General features: G+C 42.7%; 1 protein-coding gene across 2 annotated transcripts in view; it reads right to left on the reverse strand.

Annotated features, from left to right (window-relative positions):
• DDX60 (DExD/H-box helicase 60) overlaps nt 1-12,892 on the reverse strand; it is a 73,661-nt gene extending 60,769 nt beyond the window's left edge. For both annotated transcript variants that reach the window (XM_039542553.1, XM_039542552.1), the window contains exons 1-5: nt 12,820-12,892; nt 9,300-9,615; nt 7,385-7,454; nt 5,232-5,421; nt 504-845 (exon numbers count right to left, since the gene is read on the reverse strand). In XM_039542553.1, the coding sequence (XP_039398487.1) occupies nt 504-845; nt 5,232-5,421; nt 7,385-7,454; nt 9,300-9,519 (822 nt within the window). In that variant the 5' untranslated portion in view covers nt 9,520-9,615; nt 12,820-12,892. The remainder of the gene's footprint in view (nt 1-503; nt 846-5,231; nt 5,422-7,384; nt 7,455-9,299; nt 9,616-12,819) is intronic.
• Nucleotides 12,893-23,145: the final 10,253 nt, after the last annotated feature.

Below are 23,145 nucleotides of genomic sequence, written 5' to 3' on the forward strand. Positions count from 1 at the left end.
ATTCCTCCTACTGCCCACCACTTGCCGCTCACACATTGTCTCCTTTTCCATGTCTTCCCACACAGTACCCCCTACTCCAAGAAAATCCTCATTGAACCTATATGTAATACAGCTTCTTCAATACCACTCAAAACTTGCGTCCCCCAACCCAATCCCACAAACTACAAAGTATTATATTAATTAATATTAATGCAAAAACAGAAAAAAATAATAACTTGGAAGTAACATGACAAACCCCATACCATTTTAGCTATGCCATAATCTACTCATGCACTCATTTCTCCATTTATTTAATGCCATGTTCTGTGTGCATACTCAACTTAGTCCCTGTCCCAGAGAGTTTACAGTCTATCTCTAAGTCAATTTTTCATTACACTACTGTAAGTTTTCAGATATAGACACGATAGATAGCTCTCAAAGTCATTTTCAGGCAAGATCTACTACACTGCTTAAATATTACATTTCTCTATTAAATATCAGTAAAGATTTCATATATTGTTTACCTGAGAGAAAAATGTATTGTGCCTGTACATGCCATGGATGTGATATCCATAAACTCTGATAAAATCTGATTCTTGTCCAGAAGTAAGAACAACATTGATTCTTTTTGACAAGGCATGAATGATAAATAAATTGAGAAAGCTTGTCTGTAGTTTAGTCAGTCCATCATCAGAGATTATTATAAAATATGGGTAGCTTTCTTGCAGGAAAGATTGCCACTTCCCTTCTAAAAAGTTGGAAAATTCAGTGTGAATTACAGCATCAGTATTGTGCTGAAGATGAAGAATCAGTGCGGTACGTAAGGACAGGAGAGTCGGATGCCTGAAATATGCATGCTCTGCATCCTGTAAAAACAATGAAGTAAAATTCTATCATATTTTTTTACAGATTAACAATTTCAATTAGCTGCAACTAGAGTATAAACATGCTAATTCTTAGTAATGACATATTTTGTATGTATATCTTCGTAGTACCTGCTTTGGACCTATTACTTTGAATTAACAGGACATGAAAATAACACTTTACATTATGTAATTTTAAGTATCAGAGGGGTAGCCGTGTTAGTCTGGTTCTGTAGAAGCAGCAAAGAATCCTGTGGCACCTTATAGACTAACAGATGTTAGTCTATAAGGTGCCACAGGATTCTTTGCTGCTTCTATGTAATTTTAATAACTTCCAAATAAGACAATAATTTAAATTGGGGACCCAGTCCTGCTAACCTTTAGCCACATGAATAGTCTTATTGGATCAATCATGCTCTCACTTACATTGGTGTAAATCCATAGAATCTCCATTGACTTCAGCACAGCTGTGGAGTTACTCTGGATTTACACCAGTGCCACTGAGAGCTGTATATGTTCAAGGTTACTTGTGTGCATAAGCATTGGCAGGATCAGTTTCTAAACAGAAAACATAAGGAGACATTAGAAGATTCTGCTGACATAAAGAGTGGAAGCAAAAGCTTGTGGGCCAGATTCTTGGCTGTGCCTAGTTAGCAACTGGTACACCTGGGGATTTATGTGTGAGTGTTTTGGGCCAGTTCCTCAGGCTGGGATTACACATACCAGGGTTGTTCTGGGGATCACCAGAGTGCAAGGACTGCTTGGTCACACGCCCTTTCCACTGGGAACATGCCCTGCACCATGGATCAAGTGCAGATGCCAAAACAAGAGCCACTAAAACAGTGGTTTTCAACCAGGGGTACGCAGAGGTCTTCCAAGGGGTTCATCAACTCACTTAGATATTTGCCTAGTTTTACAAGCTACATAAAAAGTACTAGCAAAGTCAGTACAAACTAAAATTTCATACAGACAATGACTAGTTTATACTGCTCTCTATCCTATACACTGAAATGTAACTACAGTATTTATATTCCAATTGATTTATTTTATAATTATATGGTAGAAAAGAGAAAGTAAGCAATTTTTCAGTAATAGTGTGCTGTGACACGTATTTTTGTCTGATTTTGTAAGCAAATAGTTTTTAAGTGAGGTGAAACTTGGGGGGTACGCAAGACAAATCAGACTTCTGAAAGGGATACAGTAGTCTTGAAAGGTTGAGGGCCTCTGCACTAGAGCAACCCCATGCCTGGGAGATCCTCCACCAACCTGAATTATAGAGCTTAAATCTGCTTTGCTCCAGGGAGAGTGGTGGAAACCAGACTTCTCAGATTCAAGAAATGGATCCTCTGTGTCTTATTCACATTACCAGAATACCAATATATAGGTAGAGGCTCAAAGTATCCCCAAAATGTACATAAATTAGAGTTAGACACACTGTAGTTAAAAACCTAGAAATTGCCAAGCTGGATCAGACCAGTGGCCATCCTAGCTCAGTATCATATCTTGGATGATGTCCAGTGGTAGATGCTTCACTACTTTATTCCTCACTTGATGGGTCTCTTACCACTGTCCTTATCCCCTTTTTAATTGACTTTAAAATTGTGCTTGCTCTATAACATAATCTGACGTACAATATTTATGTAAAATTAGAATATTCCGCGCTTTTATTTTCTCTGTACAGATGCAAGAAAAAGAGAATATGAATTTCAACTTTTATCCATTTCCATATTGATATTGACTAAATAAATGAATTACAGATTCACAGTTGGAAGAGTACCTGAGCTACACTCTACAGTTTCTTTTTACCTCAATCTAATTTCATACTGCTAGACACACATGATTTTATCAGAGTTGGGGGGAATAATTTTTTCTAACTTCGTAATCAAATCTGAAAGATATTAGGCTGTGTAAAAGAAAGAAGTGAATTTAAAATGTCATTCATTTACCATTTAAATGTCTTGATAGAGAAAGAAAAATATTTTGTTAGTAAATCTATTCAGCAAAAGCTTTATTGACACCCTCAAACTACTGAGATCCCAAATATCACCAAGGTTAACATAAGAACAGCCATACTGGGTCAGACCAAAGATCCATCTAGCCCAGTATCTTGTCTTCTGACAGTGGCCAATGCCAGGTGCCCCAGAGGAAATGAACAGAACAGGTAATAATAAAGTGCTCCACCTCCTGTCGTCCATTCCCAGCTCATGGCAAACAGAGGCTAGGGACACCATCCCTGCCCATCCTGGCTAACAGCCATTGATGGACCTATCCTCCTTGAACTTATATATTGTAGTTCTTTTTTGTTATAATCTTGGTCTTCCCAGCATCCTCTGGCAAGGAGTTCCACAGGTTGACTGTGCATTGTGTGAAAAAAATACTTCCTTTTGTTTGTTTTAAACCTGCTGCCTATTCATTTCATTTGGGGACCCCTAGTTCTTGTGTTATGAGAAGGAGTAAATAATACTTCCTTATTTACTTTCTCCACCAGTCATGATTTTATAGACCTCTATCATATCCCCCCTTAGTCGTCTCTTTTCCAAGCTGAAAAGTCCTGGTTTTATTAATCTCTCCTCATATGGAAACCGCCCCATACCCCTAATTATTTTTGTTGCCCTTTTCTGTATCTTTTCCAATTCCAATATATCTTTTTTGAATGGGGGTGACCACATCTGCATGCAGTATTCAAGATGTGGGCATACCAGGAATTTATATAAAGGCAATATAATATTTTCTGTCTTATTATTCATCCCTTTCTTAATGAGTTCCAACATTTAGTTCCCCTTTTGACTGCCGCTGCACACTGAGTGGATGTTTTCAGAGAACTATCCACAATAATTCCACAATCTCTTTCTTGAGTGGTAACAGCTAATTTAGACCCCATCATTTTATATGTAGAACTGGGATTGGAAAACATAATGTGCTTTACTTTGCATTTATCAACATTTAATTTCATCTGCCATCTTGTTGCCCCGTCACCCAGTTTTGTGAGATCCTTTTGTAGCTCTTTGCAGTCTGCTTGGGACTTAATTAGCTTGAGTAGTTTTGTATCATCTGCAAATTTTGCCACTTCACTGTTTACCCCTTTTTCCAGATCGTTTATGAATATGTTGAATACGATTGGTCCCAGTACAGACCTGTAGGAGACACCACTATTTACCTCTCTCCATACTGAAAACTGACAATTTATTCCTTCCATTTGTTTTCTATCTTTTAACCAGTTACCAGTCCATGAGAGGACCTTCCCTCTTATCCCATGACAGCTTACTTAGCTTAAGAGACCTTTGGTGAGGGATATTGTCAAAGGCTTTCTGAAAATCTAAGTAACTATATCCATGGATCCCACTTGTCACATGCTTGTTGACCCCCTCAAGTTTTCAATTAGTTTCCAATTTGTCTTAATCTCACAATGTTATTTTTTGTTGTTGCTGCTGGAACAGAAATGAACAGTAATCCTTGTTCAGTACTACATTCCATGGGTATGTTCCATTTCAACCCATGGATAACACACAAAACTAAAATTAATCTAAACCAACTCCTTTCTGAAAGAAGTAGGAAAGAAAAAAAACAATATTGTGTCACCTAGTGCCAAAAAAAAATCAGCCACATAGATTAATCAGACACCAGAAAGAATACTTACTCTCCACAGGTGCTTGCCCATAAAGAAGTAACTGACTGAGGACCATGAGATGCAACTAAAGATCCTCCTAAGCCGGATATATAACATGAACATTTAGTAGCAGGGCTAGGGTAGTAGTCTATGTATTTTATCACATACTCCTGTAAACATCTAGGAATTCCCTGCTGGGAATGCAGATGCATTTGTTATGAGTAATTTGCATGAGTACACTCTCAGGCTCACAATAAAACAAAATATCAGGATGGAACCAAGTCTTTTCAAAGTTTTTCATCAAAGTGAGAAACCAAGCTTCCAAAACAGCTAGTACCCTGGTGGTTAGGGTGTCTCACCTGGATGTGGGAAACCCTGGTTCAAGTCTCTCATCTAGAGCAGGGAGTTGAATCTAGGCTTCCCAAATCCTAGGTGAGTACACTTGCTATTCTGGGCTAAGCACTTCATCCTGGACCTGGGAAATCTTGCCTGACAAAATTTTCATCGAATCTGGTATATTCAGGCAAAAAAATTCAGTTTTGATAAAGTGGCATTTTCTGATAAACTGTTTCCTTGAAAACTTCACAACGAGCTCTAAAACCTACTTTTGCATGGCTAATTGTGTACCTTTTGGGGGAGAAATTGGCTAAAGGTCTGAATTTGGCCTTTATTGTCTGATTGCTTAAAGACTACCTAATGTATTATGAATGAACACTTTTCTCTAGTGAAGAAATATAGTGCAAGAATTTAATCATTCATTGCAAAAATCATGTATTTGTTACCTTGAAGAAAACAATGACATATTTTGCTCCTTTGTTTGTTAAATCCAGTAGAAAGCGTTCTACCAGGTAAAAGAAATGCAGGTTCTGTCCCAGTAGTAATGTCTGTTCACTTATGCAAGTGATGAACAATGAATCTCCATCAATCAGAAAAAACTCAGACTCAACGTAATCATTGAGCAAGCTGACATACCTGGAACAAAGAATGCATATGGCAACAAACAGTACAATTTAACATCAATGTGGAAATGACACAATGTACTTGAGGAAATGTAAAAAGTAGCAGTTTAAAAAAAATCTTAAACACAATGTTCCAGTTCTGTATGAGAAAAATAAGATCAGTAACTCAGTCAAAAACATTGTCACCATGTTGTCTCCTATTAGATTTACAACAACATTCCTATCGTCTGCTATAAGGAATGTTTGCATGTTATGAATTTTCTATGAATTGTTTGTTATGAATTTTCCTTGTAAAAAACAGAAAAGGGCATTGTCAGCCCTAGAAGTTTTCCAGGCAGTCATCAACTGAGTGACTCACATAAAACTAAATAGATAAATAGAAAACTAAATGGCTAAAGATTAGGGAGGGATAGCTCAGTGGTTTGAGCATTGGCTTACTAAATCCAGGGTTGTAAACTCAATCTTTGAGAAAGCCACTTAGGAATTTGGAGTGAAAATCAGTACGTGGTCCTGCTAGTGAAGGCAGGGGGCTGGACTCAATGACCTTTCAGGGTCCATTCCAGTTCTAGGAGATTGGTGTATATCTCCAATTATTATCAGTGTAGGGTGTAACTTAGAAAACTGAACAACATGAGCCATTTACACATAGCTAATATTTGCTGAAAAAAGCACTGTGCCATTCTAAACACATACGTGAAAGCAAAGCTGCCTATCTTCATATGCAAATATAGGATCAGAATATACTGTTTAAATGTCTGCTTCTGAAAACCAGGCTCTCAAAATAGTTACAAACCATGTCACCAAGATAAATTTAATCTTCATAGGGACCCTTTTTGAAGTGTCCAGCAAAATAGTTGATATATTTTCTTGTACAATGCCAAAACAGTTGGTTTCATCTCTGCTAACTAATGAATCTGCCTATTTAAGCTATTTGGATCATATCATAAACTAGGACTACAGGTCACTGGTATTGTTTGCTACAGTGGTCCATTCTCAAGGGCTGTAACCCCTACTTACTTTACAAGTACTACCCTTAGTAGAATGCATTGCAGCAAAGCAGGTTTGAGATTACAAATGAATGGATAATGCTGGCAAAGTCTATACCAGAAGAATGGTTGCAGCCTTTGAGTCAGACTTGGATAAAAGGCATTATGTGCCACTGCTGTCAGCTGGGAAGGGAGTATATTAATTAAGACCTGCCCTGATTCCCTATTCAAGGAATTTGCCAGATTGGTTTGCCTCTGGATGATTTTGATTTTTTTCTATTTTTCACTCAGCAAGCAGGTTGCTTCATCAATCATATGACTGGGAACAAAAGCTGGCTGAGGACCAGAAGTTCTGTTTCATGTGAAATTCTGTGATTTCAAAATTTGTTTTCATTCCAAATCATAATAATTTTTTTCAGATATCCTTTTAAATACTAATTTTTAAAAAATCATTTTGGGTCAATCAAAACATTTCATTTTGATTTTGACTTTCATTTTATTTTTATATATTTTCATTTGCTATTTGTATTTTGTAATTTTATTTTTGTTATTTTGTATATTGTATATTGTATTTAAGATTTTTTTCTAAACAAAATATTGTTGAAATTGATATGTTCCCACAGAATGTTTCAATTTCAATGACTCCACATCTTCTGGTGGAAAAACATTCAGTTTGAAAATTACCATCCAGCTGTACTTGGAATCATAGCATAGTGATTTGTTCGTATAATCTGAGGGAAAGTTTGTAGGATGTTTGTAGATCAGAGATGGAAAAGCTAGGTGCAACCCTTGAATGCAGCCCTTGAACACTTTTCAACACTTTTCAATATTGTATGCAAATTTTGGGTGCCACTATCTAAATGTAGCTGTGTGGACTGAGATAATGTGTGCAGTAGCAACGCCATATTCTGAGTCTTACTGAAATTCTTCTGTGTATTAACAATTTCTCTTTGCATTTTTTTCAGCTCAAGTAATCACCACCATACTTACTCAGCTTTTGGTATGTCATTCAATATTAAGTCAGATATTTTCTCCAGAAGTCCTATATGTTTGTTTAGTTCTAAAAAATTAATAAAACATTTTCTTAGCAATCAGTCACAAGAGTTATATGATCAAAGAGTCAGCTTATATCTAATCACTCTCTCATTCTATTGTATTACATGTGAAAAAGCTGTTAAAAGAGCATTATGATTGCAAATCAAGCACTCGGAAGTTAGGAAATGCAAAAATTAAGGATTTTCATGGGAAAAAATAGCATGTAATCATGTAAGTAAAGACTGTATTATAATGCATATGCACCAGGAGAGGCAAACTTAATTCTGGCATTTCCTATGTCTTGTGCACTCAATTTTGCAACCTTAATGTTCTTTTAAATATAATTTCCTAAGTTTTAAAAAAAAACTGAAAAAGCAGAAAGTCCATCATATGGAAACAAACTGATGGGCCATATGTCACCAGCAAAGCTGGGACCTTTAGGTACACAACACAAACCTCTACCACTTGAGTTAATCCAGTAACTGAGCAGTATTAGGCTATTATCTTCTATGTAGACCAGACCAGACGCTAAATGGGAATGAGGCACACACTTTGCTAGTGGATTTCACAGCTATTTGCTGAGAGCAGAGGAATGTAGCACCTCAAAAATCTTGGGTTCCATACAGATTCTGGAAGGGAGAGTGCTCTAGTGGGCACAGACCCGTCTTTCCCTATCTACCTTGGCTGTCCTTGCACATATGCCCCTAATATATACCCCCCACAGTCTGTCTCTGCCTCTATTCCATCACCTACAATCTGTCTCTGCCCTATTTCCCCACAACTAGTTTCTGCTCCTTCCCTTCTCCTTGCAGCTTATCTTCACACACACGCACACACACCCCAGCTTATAAAACAAGGTATTCTAAGAATTTCTTAACATGTAAAAAAAACATGTTTTTCCTAATTTCATTCTCTGAATGGTTGAACTGTTTTTAGCGAAACTTTCAAAAAAAGAGTTCAGTTTGAAGTAGGCATCCAGTATAGAAAATTTCAGTCTAAGCAATTGAAGCTAGATCCTCCAGTGGCAAGAGGGGGCCATGAAACTGCATTAATATGGCATCTCGAGATACACCTATTGTGGATGTGGTTAGACATAAAGCCAGCCTAGGGGGCACATTGGGAGTGTGCCAACAGCAAGATCAGGCATGGCCAGAGAACATTGTGATAAATGATCCTTAGCCAGACATGAGGCTAATATAATTTGCATCATGAATGGAACCAGATTTAGGGATTGGAGAAGTACAATGGTGGCATACAGGTTGGCCAGACCCTAGAATCATGGTCTGTTTGTAAAGATTTTATATTTGAGTTAGTGCCATTCATCTGAAAGATCCCCTAAGCTCTTTATTACTCCCTAACCAGAAGTTGAAGTGTTTGATTAAAATAATCATTCTTGAATCTTAGCTATGTGCTCTACACATCATATTAGTGTCAGAGTAACATAATCTATTTATCCCATCATAATTTAAACCACCAAGTTGAGTGTCAGAGAATGTAAGTTGGTTTCCATTCCGCTTCAATAATGGCATAATTATTAGAAGAAAACTTCGTGGTAAGTTTCCAAAGAAATTGCAGAGGATTTAGTACTCTCCTGCTTCAAACTATAGCACATTTAAATATTCTCTTTTTTAAAGTTTGCCTCTACTAAAAATAAATACAGAAGCTAGTAAAATAAACATACTTCTGAACTTTGGTCTAATGTTGAAAAACAGCTAAGGGTTATGCAGTCTAGACTAAGTCTGAGAAATAACCACAGAACTGCTAGATGAGTGTTAATCTGTGAAAATGATGAAATCTTGAATGAAGCCTCCTGTCAAAACCACGTAAGCTAGCAATATGATTATGAACAAAAATGAATGTATCTTCTCACCTGGATTTCTGAAATCATAGTTGTCTTGTCTGCTATAATCACTGACCCTTGATACATGCTGTATCTCCTTTTCCCAACAAAACACATTTGAAAAGTCACTGCAGCCACTTTCATTTTCTACTTGATCTTCAAAAGACACACATTTTTTTTCAAGGTTTTGGGCTGTGAGATCTCCACCATCATCATCACTGCCATCTTGAACAGTTCCTCCAGAAGCCATGATGGCTTTATTCTGACTCTTGACACTGTCAGTCTTCAACTGCTTATTAGATGTACTATTAGTCTTCAAAATGTCTTTTAAGAAACATACAGTTCTCTGTAAAGGGAAAGATTAACTAACTCAATGTCTATAGAATCATTGAAAATTTTGGAAGAAGAAAGCTAGTAAAATGCCATGAGCCCAAGCCAACAATATTTATTAATTTACTTCATATATTAAACAAAAGAAAACAATATATTGGACTTATGACAAAGGAAGGAATGTATACATTATAAAAACCTAGATAATTAAACAGAAATAATTGGTTTTTAGATACCGAGTCTGTTATTGCACACTATTGCTCAACAACTATACAGATCCACTAAAAAAATGACAACATATAATTCCCATCAAATCCTCATACTACTTACCTGTAGTGCTGTTTTGCGAGATATAACTGCTTCTCTACTATGTTTTTGTTTACTAATTACTCCTGCAGGAATTCTGCACCACTGTGCATGTACAGAATTTAAACCCCTCTGCAGATTTCTTTGCTTCACTGCAGAAAAATGACTTTCTGACAGAGAAGCAATGGGAAGCAACAAGAGCAGTCATGCGACCCTCCCCAGTAGTATGTTTTCAGTTCCCAGGGCAGCTGGCAGAGAGGTAAATCACTGTGGGGCAGGGAGCGGGATTGGGGAGACCCAACTTGCGGCTCCTACCCTTGCACTGGGGTCAGCTGCTAGTCCCAGCTGGGCTGTGGAGGACAGGACTTACTCTTCCCCTGCACGGCATCCAGGGCCAGGTCAGACCGACCCTCTGATTTTTAACCAAGCTACAGGAAGCTCTGCAAACTCCCCCCTCCCCTGCTTCCTGCACCCATTGCTCCTCAGCTGTAGGGGGAGGGATTCCTGTACAGGGAGATGCTCCCCCACCTGCAGTGCATCCAGCCCCCCTCATATTCAGACCCTCCTGCCGAGCCTTACCTGCTCCCCCGCACTCAGAATCCTCCCCCCCACACAAGCCCCACTCCCCCAGCACTTGGACCACCCCAATGAACCACCCACATCCAGATTCTCACCCCACTGAACCCCACTCCCCCAGCATCTGGACCTCCACACCCAGACCCCCTCACTGAGCCCCAGCCCCTTCATCAGGACACCCCTGCAGAGTCCAATTACTGTTGTACCCAGAACCCCCCAACAAGCCTCTGTGCATCCAGATCTCCCCCCACACCCGGATCCCCCACTGAGCTGCCCGAACTCAGATTGCCCCACTCAGAGCCCTCTCAAGCCACACCTGAATCCCCACACGCTAAGCCCCTCCACACTTGGACCCTACTTTGCTGAGCCTGCCTGCCCACACCTGGTGCACTTAGCACAGAGGGGAAGGGCCCTGGGGTGTTTCTGGGGCAGGCCCAATCCTTGTGCTGTGTCAGGGTTGGGTGCAACCTCACTGCTGAGTCCATGTTCCAGGGGGGAGCTGCACAGTGATCTCCCACCTCTGTGCAGCCAGTGGCCTGTGCCCCCCAATGCCATGCTGGAGCCTCCACATTTTAGAATTTCGCAAAATTTTAAAATACTGTGTGCAGAATTTTTAATTTTTTGGTGCAGAATTTTAATTTTTTGGTGCAGGAGTAACTAATCAAACCACCACTTGGAAATAAAGAAAACTAGTCAGCAGAGAATGTTGCAAGATCCTTTAAATTCCTGTGTAACAGATTCCAAGACAGTGGCCCCAAATGACACTTATTGGAAGTGATTTTAAAAGATATTTTGATTTTTGAAACACTACTTTTTTTTAATTCACATGATTCCTCCAAGTTCCAAGAGCTCATAGGATCCCTGGTTTTCACTTTACTCCTCCTGCTTCATAATTCTACCCCCGTTATTCCAATCCTGAAATTAATTCCCTTCATCAGCCAGTTATGCAGTAGTTTTATGATGGGGACTCAGATATCCACTAATGACAAAGAGAAGAAATTCAAATTAATTTGCACTGGGGACCTAAGACTTTGAGTTTCTCTTTCAGTGTCACTGAAATCCTCAGGTTTCTGTGTTTTTTATGAAGATATTTGCCAAAATCTCTCCTGCTTCTGACTTCACATGAACCACCCTAACCCCGAGAGATTGCAATGCCACCATTTTTAAGGCCAGAATATAATAAACTACAGTGCCAGAATATAATATTGATTTCATGTGTTCAGGCAGCTCAGTATATCAAATGAAGAATTTACTGTTTTTCTGCTTACAACAAACTAAAAATCAGAATTATTTGCATCCTGCAAGAACAGAATCCAGGATAGAAGCAGGAAAAGTGTGTTATTGATGATTTTTATCCCTGATGGGTGTTAAATTTGGACCACATTTTCTACATTTGCTTACAGCCTTCAGATAAAAACCAGAAAAAGTTACCCTTTTGTTACTATCCTGATTTTACAGGATTATAAACAGCAGCTAAATATAGCCTAAAATTTATCAGGATCTCCTTTAAGGTAACCTGGTACACCTGCTTCATAAAGAACAGTTTCTGGCACCTAGAAGCAAACATACTACATACTACATTACTATGTTTCATAGAATCCAACAAGAATTTATGCCATAACCAGACCTTTAAGTAATTAATCATAGATATTTGAAATATTCTGGGTGGCTCAAAGCAAATTCAATGTGCTTTAGAATGAAACTATAATAAATATGCTGAATTGTGGGGGCAGCTGTCCCTGAACCAGTACTGAATATATATACGAGAGTGGCTTTAATAATTAGAATAAATAATTGATATAATTTCTGATGCCACAAGTGTGCATACCACTGTTCAGACAACCCTCTCCCTCCCCAAACCTAGTACAACCTAGAGAACAAATTCTCCTTTCACTTTCATCTGTACTGACATAACTGGACTTGCACCAGGTAGAATTAAGGGACCTAGGGGATGGGGCAATTAAAGATAGGGCTCAAAATAACTTGTTCTGTTCAGTAGGAAATTGGCTGCGGCTTTTAGAAAGCAAGAATCCAAGGGCTTTGGAGGGACTTGCGAACACACACACACTCTGCTACTACCCACAGCCCCCCTTCTCCCCACATCCTGACTTTCTCACTGCCAGCCCTGTAAGCCCCGTGCCCCTCAAGAGACCCCTGCCAGGGCAGCTCACACTCCCTCCCATCCATGCGCCGTCCCTGCTAGCGCCCCAAAGAAGCGAAGAGCATCCCAGTCCCTCGCTGCACACGGGCTTTCCTGGTCCGAGCCGCCAGCTCCGCGCCCCCTAGAGCAGCAGCGGCGCTGGAGAAGGCAGGAGATGCTCCGCTCTGTAGACCGTACCTGGGCAGAGGGGGAAACCAGCGGGGAAAGCACCTGGGGAACAAGTGCTGCTGCTGGCGCTCCTGCTGGTGAGTTTATGATCGGACAGGAAGGAGTGGGAGGTGCCTGCCCGCTGTCATGGATAAGTTTCGATTCTCAGAAAACACGTAACAGGGATTTCTTTTGATTCACTGCAGGAAGGGAGCGGGTATGTGAACTCAGGACCAGAGCCGCCCTCTCTACTGCTGATACTCTGAGCTACTGGAGATAAGGCTGCACTGAGGGCTAATGCACACAGGTTTATATAACGATATATAACTATATAACTATGCTGGTTTAGGCAGGGCCGGCTCTACATATTCGGCCGCCCCAAGCAGTCATGCGCGGGAGACGCCCCGGAGCCCCGGGAGCAGCGGACCTCCCGCTGGCTTGACTGGTGAGGGTCCGCTAGTCGCGAGGCTCGGCTGGACCTCCCGCAGCTGCGGACGGTTGGCTGGTCCGGCGGCTCCTGTTGAGCTGCCGCAAACCATCCGCAGTCATGCCTGCGGCAGGTCCGGTCGTCCCGGGGCTCCGGTGGCCCTCCCTCCTGCAGACATGACTGCGGCAGGTCCGCCGGCCCAATCTGCCGCCCCACGCGCGTGCTTGTCGCGCTGGGGTCTGGAGCCGGCCCTGGGTTTAGGGCTTGTCTACACTGGCAAGTTTCTGTGCAGTAAAGCAGCTTTTTGTGCTCAAACCGCAGATATGCGCACACTGACAAGCCACTTTGTGCATAGAAACTCCTCAGGGCAGGTCTACACTGGGGGGGGATCGAACTAAGATACGCAACTTCAGCGACGTGAATAGCGTAGCTGAAGTCGAAGTACCTTAGATCGAATTACTTACCGTCCTCATGGCGTGGGATCGACGTCCGCGGCTCCCCATGTCGACTCCACCACCGCCATTCGCGTTGGTGGAGTTCCGGAGTCGACAGGAGCGCGTTCGGGGATCGATATATCGCGTCTAGATGCCTCGAGTGACTGCTCTGCTCATTGTTTTGAACTCGCCTGCCCTGGAGACATGTGCCCCACCGAGGCAGGGCCGGCTCCAGGCACCAGCAAAGGAAGCAGGTGCCTGCGGCGGCCAATGGAAGGGGGCAGCAGTGCGTCCATTGTCGGGGCGATACATCTGGATTGGGCGGTGGTGGCACTTCGGCAGCAGCCCAATCATCCCACTTCGGATCGGTGGCAATTCGGCGGCAGGTCCTCACTCACTGTCTTGCTCCTCGGTGGCACTTCAACGGCAGGTCGATCAGGTTCTTCTTTTTTTTTTTTCACTGCTTGAGGTGGCAAAAAAGCTGGAGCCGGCACTGTTCCCAGGGGTGAAAGTAACATTAAGCACTTACCTGTATGGGGGCCTCGGGCAGAAGGAGCAGGGCTGGGGGTCAGCCCAGGGCCCTGGTGGCAATTTAAAGGGCCCAGGTCTCCCGGCTACTACCGCAATAGTGCCAGCGGCAGCTGGTTCCCACTCCCCTACCCCCCATCAGCGGTCCGGGGGAGGAGGGAAGGGGCAATGACGGCAGCACTTTAACAAGGGTCCTTTTCCGTGGCAGCACTTAAATGTTGCTGCCCCTTTTGCACCCCCTCCCTGCCCCGCAATGGCGGCGCTGCTGGTAGGGTCCCTACCGGCAGGGCCGCCGACGGGAGGGAAGCAAAAGGTCAGCGACATTAAAGAGCTGCTGCGGCAGCACTTTAAGCAGGGTCCTTAAAGTGCTGCAGCAGCAGTGCTTTAACGTCAGCTGTGTACGGGCTGATACCAGTGGCCACTTTTTACCGCTACACTGTACTGGCCTGTACCGGCCCACTTTCACCCCTGGCCCTTCCCCTTTCAAAGCATCATTTCTGACAGCCCTTGCATGCTGTGCTGAACTGCTCCGGGACACAAAGCAAACCATTAATGTGCTGTTGAACACAAAGGCGTGTGTGTGAGAGAGAGATATTGCTGTGTGTGTGAGAGAGAGATATTGCTGTGCAGAGAGCCCAGGGAAGGAGGTGGGGACTGATGTTGGGGTTTTCCCCTCTCCCTGCCTCAGGACTGGTTGCTTCCTGACACTGTCTGAACTTACAAGACAGTATGCTGATACACTCTTTGTCCCTCAAAACACACTGTCTCTCCCGCACACACACTCCCTGTCACACACTCCTCCCCCCTCCCCCAACTTCAGTTGAAAAGCAGCTGACAATGTAATAGGTTGCCTATGGAACAATTTGGGAAACCTGCATCATGTGATGCTGTGCCTGCACCATGAGGCATTTCAAACTCTTCCCAAAGCACCCCGTGGCCAGTTGCACAGTGGGATAGCTACCACAATGCACTGCTGTCTTTGCCATTTCAAGAGATGCTAATGTGGATGCGTTCCAGTATCACAAGGAGCACAGTGTGGACACGCAACTGCGGTTTAATTCCAGCGTTTTAATAAAAGTGGTATAACTTGTGGTGCAGAAAGTTGCCAGTGTAGACATACCCAATAGTTAAAGCAGTACAACTCCTAGCTGTGGATGCAGTTATATGGCTATAAATGTGCTTATTTCAATATAGGTTATTCCCCAATAAAAACTCCATGTAGTCCAGACTCAATAGCTTTCTAAATTCCCGCTCAATTTGGATTCACTTGAAGGGAAATTTTACACAGTAACAACCACTTTTCCCCACCCAGGAAAAAGGTAAAAGCATGGATCCTCTGGGATACTGCTGATCATTGTACCAACAGTCCACTACCTACAAGGAGAACAAGTCCAACTGCACCAATAAGAAACCACAAGATCCCAGAACAAGAGTGCTGCAAAACTCATATCCAATATGTTGATCCCACTGGATCTAAGCAATACTTGGTCCCACTGACTCAAATTTCACTGTCTAGAGTACATATTTAGCTGCTTCTATTAAAACTTTTAAGCACCTTAAAACTTCAGACCCTGTTGTGGGTCTGACAATATTTTGGTCCCAATTCTCCAAATTCTAATATCTAAATAGAAAACAAGTGTAAACATCCCTATTGCACCAATAAAATTCAGACCAGGCCATATCACAAAAGACTTGGCCAGAGAGAGAGGGAGAGAGAGAGAGCTAGATGACATTGCCACATCCACTACTCAGTCTAAATCCCAAATACCAGCTGGGATGTGAAACTTTGTCTCCCACTTCCAACGCCCCTCCCCTCCATTATCCATCTTGTGTGTTCTTTTCCTCTTCCCTTATATTCTATCTAAATTAATGCACAGAGCTGATCCATTCCCTAGTATCTGATCCATCTAGCACAGCTAAAGCCTCCCCTCTCAGTTCCAGTGCTGGGTTAGGAACCCCAAGGCACTATGGAAAACTCCGACATTCTCAGATTTATCATTTCCATTACTTTTCTCCAAAAAAAGAACAAAACCTAAGATCCATGGCTGAGACTTCCTTGCATCAGAGAGCAGGATCCTTGACAGAGGGAGGAGCAGGCTCAGGAGCTGAGGGCTGGTCTATGCTAGAAAGCTAAGTTTATGTGAGTTGCCTTGCACCAACCTAATTGTGCATGTGTCTTCACTGAAATTGTCTCTCACTGATGGAAGTGCTCCATTATGGCAATGCAGTAACATCACCTCCCCAAACTACATGAAGTCATGGTTAATATTGTGGTCGCCACAGTGTGTGTGTGAATACTGTGTGACCTATGTCCCACAATGCCCGATACCGTCAGATCCAGTCATAATTGTGAACTCCACTGCCCAAGGTCACAGAAACCAGAAGCCAGGTCCCATTTTAAAAATTCCATAATTTTGAAATGCCTTTTCATGTTTCACCAGCTTGGTGAGCACACCTGGCATCTCACCATTGTTGTGTGCAACTGCCCAGTCAGCCATACCAGTTACATGCTTTAGATATGTTCTGACCTGGAGTAGACAGAAGGTATTGGACCTCCTGGGTCTATGAGGAGAAGAGGCTGTGAAGTCACAGCTACAGAGTAGCTATAGAAACATGGACATCTCTGAGCAGATTACATGGGGATTCAGAAAAAGGGTAATGACAGGGAGCAGCAGCAGTGCCATGTGAAAGTGAAGGAATTGCGGCAGCTGGCAGGTATACCACGAGGCCAGGGAGTCCAACAGTCGATCTGGTGCCAAGCTGCAGACCTACTGCTTTTATAATGAGCTGCATGCCATACTTGGTGGAGACCCCACAAGCAGTCCACAGACCACTGCAGATACCTCAGTGGAGCCCAAGATAGAGATCCCTGCCATTAACAGACAGGAGGAGGAGGAGGATGGAGGACATGTGACTGGGAGATGCAGCTATGTTGTGAGTCAGAACCTGTTTGAGATTCCACCGCAGTTTAGTCAGTCCCGTTAGCTGAGCACAGGCAAGCCTGTTGCAAGGGGAGGAACCTCAGGTAAGTGTGTGAATGCCTTTTCTTTTGGAATGTCTAAATGTATAGATGGTACCCAACCCCAAACTAATCAGGACTCAGGTACTGACTTCCCATGCACAACATGGATTCACCAAGGGTAAGTCATGCCTGACTAACCTAATTGCTTTCTATGATGAGATAACTGGCTCTGTGGATGAGGGGAAAGCAGTGGATGTGTTATTCCTTGACTTTAGCAAAGCTTTTCATATGGTCTCCCACAGTATTCTTGCCGGCAAGTTAAAGAAGTATGGGCTGGATGAATGGACTATAAGGTGGCTAGAAAGCTGGCTAGATTGTCGGTATCAATGGGTAGTGATCAATGGGTGCCCCAAGGGTTGGTCCTGGGCCAGTTTTGTTCAATATCTTCTTTAATGATCTGGAGGATGGCATGGACTGCACCCTCAGCAAGTTTGCAGATGACACTAAACTGGGAGGAGTGGTAGATACGCTGGAGGGTAGGGATAGGATACAGAGGGACCGAGACAAATTAGAGGATTGGTCCAAAAGAAATCTGATGAGGTTCAACAAGAACAAGTGCAGAGTCCTGCACTTAGGGTGGAAGAATCCCATGCACTGCTACAGACTAGGGACCAAGTGGCTAGGCAGCAGTTCTGCAGAAAAGGACCTCGGGGTTACAGAGGACAAGAAGCTGAATATGAGTCGACAGTGTACCCTTGTTGCCAAGAAGGCTAATGGCATTTTGGGCTGTATAAGTAAGGGCATTGCCAGCAGATAGAGGGACGTGATCATTCCCCTCTATTCGGCATTGGTGAGGCCTCATCTGGAGTACTGTGTCCAGCTTAGGGCCCCACACTACAAGAAGGATGTGGAAAAATTGGAAAGAGTCCACCAGAGGGCAACAAAAATGATTAGGGGGCTGGAGCACATGATTTATGAGGAGAGGCTGAGGGAACTGGGATTGTTTAGTCTGCAGAAGAAAAGAATGAGGGGGGATTTGATAGCTGCTTTCAACTACCTGAAAGGGGGTTCCAAAGAGGATGGATCTAGACTGTTCTCAGTGGTACCAGATGACAGAACAAGGAGCAATGGTCTCAAGTTGCAGTGGGGGAGGTTTAGGTTGGATATTAGGAAAAATGTTTTCATTAGGAGGGTGGTGAAGCACTGGAATGGGTTAGACCTAGGGAGGTCTTTCCTTAGAGGTTTTTAAGGTCAGGCTAGATGAAGCCCTAGCTGATTTAGTTGGGGATTGATCCTGCTTTGAGCAGGGGGTTGGACTAGATGACCTCCTGAGGTCCCTTCAAACCCTGATATTCTATGATTCTATGAAAGGGTTGTCACTTGGGCCTCTGAATTTGGGGTCCACCAGGGATTGATGGACAGCTGACACCTGTGCCCCAGAGTCTCTCCATGCAGTAATCTTCCTCCCACCCACAATCACAGTTTCCCTTCACCCTGGGGGTATTTTTTAGGCATCTGGGCCTGAAGGCTCTCGATGGGATCCTGGGGTGATGAGTTGCAGTCGGCTGGTGCTCTTGGGGCAGTTGGCCTTCACATGCCCCAGTTCATTACATTTAAAGCATCACCCAGCTGACTGTGGATTCGGGCGAGGTGGGTGGTTGGAGAGTAGGGTGGTGGGACAAGAGGGCATCTGGGGTCTCCCTGGCTGTGTGGAGGGATCCTCCTTGGGAGGTAGGGCTTTGGGCTGACTCCAGTGGTGGGGTGTCATCTCAGGTTGCCCCTTCTGATATCCCCACCAAATGCTACTAGCTTTCTTCTTCTCTGCCACCTCCACGCATTGGCTCCAATCTCCCGCACTTCAATTACAGTTTTGGGCTTCCCATCTAGGATGTACCTTTCTATTTCCTCAGGAACACCCTCTAAGAACTGCTCCATTTGTATTAGGAGAGACAAATCAGCCAAACAGGGGGAGGGATAGCTCAGTGGTTTGCACATTGGCCTGCTAAACCCAGCATTGTGAGTTCAATCCTTGAGTAGGCCATCTGGGGCAAAAATCAGTACTTGGGCCTGCTAGTGAAATCAGGGCTGGACTCAATGAACTTTCAAGGTCCCTTCCAGTTCTAGGAGATGGGAATATCTCCTATTATTATTTATTATAAAGACTTAACATTTGTTTCTGGTATCCAGGCATCCCAATTTTTTTACAATGTGGTAGGTGTGTCAGGAAGATGTCACATATGGTTTCCACCTTAGGAGTCTGAACCACCGATGGGCATGCTCAGGTGTTAGCCCCATCCTAATTCTGGCCTTTTGTTTGTACTCGTTCATGTGTTCTTTAGGCATTTCAGCTGCCACCTCTGCTAAGGGTCCACTGAGTTGTGGTCTCAGCTCCACCATATACAGGTCTGTAGGGATGTTGTACCCAAGGCAGGCCCTTTCAACATTTTCTAAGAAGGCCTCTGTATCATCTCCTACCTTGTATGTGGGGAATATCTTGGAATGGGGAGCGGTACCTGGAGGAGGACCATTAGGGCTACCTGGCTGATCCAGTTTAGCCCTTTCCAGCTCTAAGTGCTTCAGCTCTGTCTCCGCTTTTAAGGGCTTTGCCTCCATTTCTGCCTCCAAGCGCTTCTCCACCGCTTCCGCCTCCAAACACTTCATCTGTAGGAAGAAATTCCTGTCTTCCGCAGTTAGAACTCGGTCTGGGTTAAGGGCATCCCTCCATCTTGGCACCTGAATCTCGGGTTGGGGAGGACTGACCATTCCCTTCGGGGAAATCTTTGGTCCCCCATTCCCTCCCTGCATTTCTATCATGGAGCTGGATGTCTGAGCTTGATCTGAGTCTGTTTCCTCCATGGCATGCTCCTTTGGGAAGACTGGTTGCTCTAGGGTTTCGGTGCCTGACTGCAACCTCATTCACGGGGATGCCTTACTCTAGCCTAGCTATTTTGTTGCCATGAAGCTAGAAAAAAAAACAACTGCTTGTTGAACTCCCTGGCTTTGCAGGCTGAACCCTTTGCATTTCTGTTCCCACTCATGCAGCAAAGAAAAGAAAAGAAAGAAAAAAACCTGGCTTTGCAGGCTGCCAAAAGGAAAAATGTGTCCTTTTAAAATCCTGAGGTCTGTGCCTCTGGTTCAAAATGATCCCACCGCTCTGCCACCATGTCAAGGCTGATTCCCCACTCTGGCACTTCGAGTGCAGAAGGTGGGGGGGGGGGGGCCCGCAAGGATTCTAAAAATTAATACTGGCCACTCCAGGCTTGTATTAAACTCCCAAGGTTACAGCTTTTCTCTGACTTTGGATGGATAGATGCTGCCACCACCCAAGTGCAGAACCCCTTTGAGAGCTCAGGAAGGTGCACTTGGGAATTTCTTCCTGTGGGCAACCCTCAAGCCCTTTCACACCCTCTCTGGGGAAGGGCTGAGAAAGAAAAAAAAGGAAATCAGCTATTGCCACCAGCTAATTAAGCAACATGTGCACAAACCTCTTAAGATATAAAAATACAATTCTGTTCTTAAAATAGATAAATCTTATTTAAAAAAAAGAAAATACATCTGGGAACTCAGGCTATTGCTAGATTTTAAAACAGCAACTACATGGATTAAGCACCAAGAATAGCTTTCTTGAGGTCCGTCTGAAAGGTTACAAGCAAAACAAAAGCACCTGGAATCCACAAACCATAACAAAATAAAAGGGATAAGCCTAATTGCATCTTCCTAGACATTTCCTGATCTACTTACATATCTCGGGTTTTAACTGAGTAGTTTCTAGGTATGATACTGATGATTTTTTCATACCTTCTTACAGCATAGCTGCTGTCCTGTCCGCCTCTTTCCGGGAGAACAACAATACAGACAAAAAGGCAGGTTTTTTCCCAATTTTAAAAAGTTCTAACCTTCCCATTGGGTCTTTTGGCCACTCACTTTTACCTATGCATATCAGTGAGACATTTTTAACCCTTTACATGTAGAGCAATTAGAGAACAGCTATTACGAGGGATTTTATTGCTACCAGCTGGTTGGGTGTCCATAAAAGGGAGCTCCCCCTACCCCTTTCATTTATCACAGTGCCCCAAAGAACATACAGTCTAAAAGACAAGATAGATACATTGTGGGAAAGAGAGATAGAGTATACAATCAGAGTGAATGGAACCTTTTGTGTTTGGCTGAGTTGGTCATTTAATTTAATTTGGCTCAGTCAGCCCCTTTACAATCTTTCTTGTATAGATGCTCCAACATTCAAGGGCTTATTAAATACATAGTGTTTTTAATACTTTGCTATGTTTCAGTATTGTGATCTTCCCTTACTTCTGATCTAAAACACTAAAATAATATCAGTCTCCCAGTTTACAGTTTTGCTAATGTGTATGAATGGAGTGGTATGGCCACCATGTTCAGCACAGAATGTATTGTAAAGGGCAGATGTTTGGAGAGCCCAGTGACAGGCATGATATAGATACACAGTAGATAACATAGAATGGTCTATGGCAAAGCACAGCACTGTAGTACACACAATACACAACTTCTTTCATTTCTTTTATCTCATTCTCACATGGGAGACTGTAATATTCATTAATGAGGTAATAGGAAAGCAATTTTGAACTGCGCCTTTGGTGCTTAGTTCAGTGCCATGCAGGACCCAGTCTCAATACCTCCTAATGACAGCTATTTTTAGAAATCATTTATTCTATATGTGTTTTATCACTAAAGCCAGACAACTAACTTTTCTGTGGGAACAACACTTATTTCTCCATCTGCAGGATATATAAACTTTAAACATCAAGCTGATACATTTGCAAATTTTACTAAGAATTATGGTATCTACAATATTTCCCACTGTGGGGAAAAAATGGTTTTGTGTTCCTTCTAAGAGTTTATAAGATCGCCTTAGAGTGAGTTCCTGCTCCCAAGTTACAAAGAAATTTCTCATATTTTCAATTGACATATGTTAGTTTTCTATTTAGTTATCCTTCTTTTTTCTCCTATGTGTGTAAGATAGAAAGGAAATTTATGTTGTTTTGATATAACAGCCAATCCTAAAACAAAAAGTAACAGCCTCTAGTGCCTGTATATGTGATATCTCTGAGGTCTGGGATATTTCTGCCACCACCTTTTTCAGCACCTTTCTGTTAGCCAATCAGAAAAAAGCAAAGGGCCTGAACACTCTTCACATCCATGGAAACTCTTTCCAAAAATAGTCCTGAGCTAAGTGCCTGCCTACTAGGAGTCAGTGGCTGACACATCCCTCTGTATTTCACACTAATTGACCAACTGTGTTCTACTAACTGATTCTTTTAAAACAATTTCATCCTATTTCTGTTGAACAGCTGATTTCTTCCCTTGGCATATTCCACTGACAGTAACTCCCTTGCTTTCCCAGGGAATGTGACATCCTTTCACATTTGTCTTTGTTTAGCACTCTGGCTCCTGGTATCGTTATACAGCTGTCTACGCTTATCTTGCATCAACTGTCTTTTACTTGCAAGGTGGATTTCCTCATACAGGCCACAGAAACTCAATGTGCACTATTAAAAGACATAGTGGTTTGAAATAGTTGTTTAGAAAAACAAAATTACTAACAGCTACAATTTAAAAAAGGGAACCAAAAGTAATGTGTTTTATTCAGAGATCAGCATGTCAATGCTAGTGCAACAAAGCACTAAAAGGCACATTCACTTTTCAGAGTTAAACCCCTGTATGAAGCAGGAGCTTTGGAACAGCTGTTGCGCTTCAGGATAGTGTCCATGTAACATATCTTATCCTTTCTTAACAGTTCTGCTCTGACACCTTTTATATGTTCAGAAAAGAACAAGTCAGTCTTTTAAAGCCACAATATCTACAGGGTCTGGGGCTCTGACTCAGAGCAGCCGTTTGCCTCTCTGTTTTTTTGATAGGCTTGCCTCAGCTCCTTAAGTTTCATGCGGCACTACTGCAGGTCCCTGTTATAGCCTCTGTCCTTCATGCCCTTTGAGATTTTTTCAGATGTTTGAGCATTTCGTCTTTTG

The sequence above is a fragment of the Mauremys reevesii genome, linkage group 5, assembly GCF_016161935.1.
Source record: "Mauremys reevesii isolate NIE-2019 linkage group 5, ASM1616193v1, whole genome shotgun sequence".
NCBI classification, from domain to species: domain Eukaryota; kingdom Metazoa; phylum Chordata; order Testudines; family Geoemydidae; genus Mauremys; species Mauremys reevesii.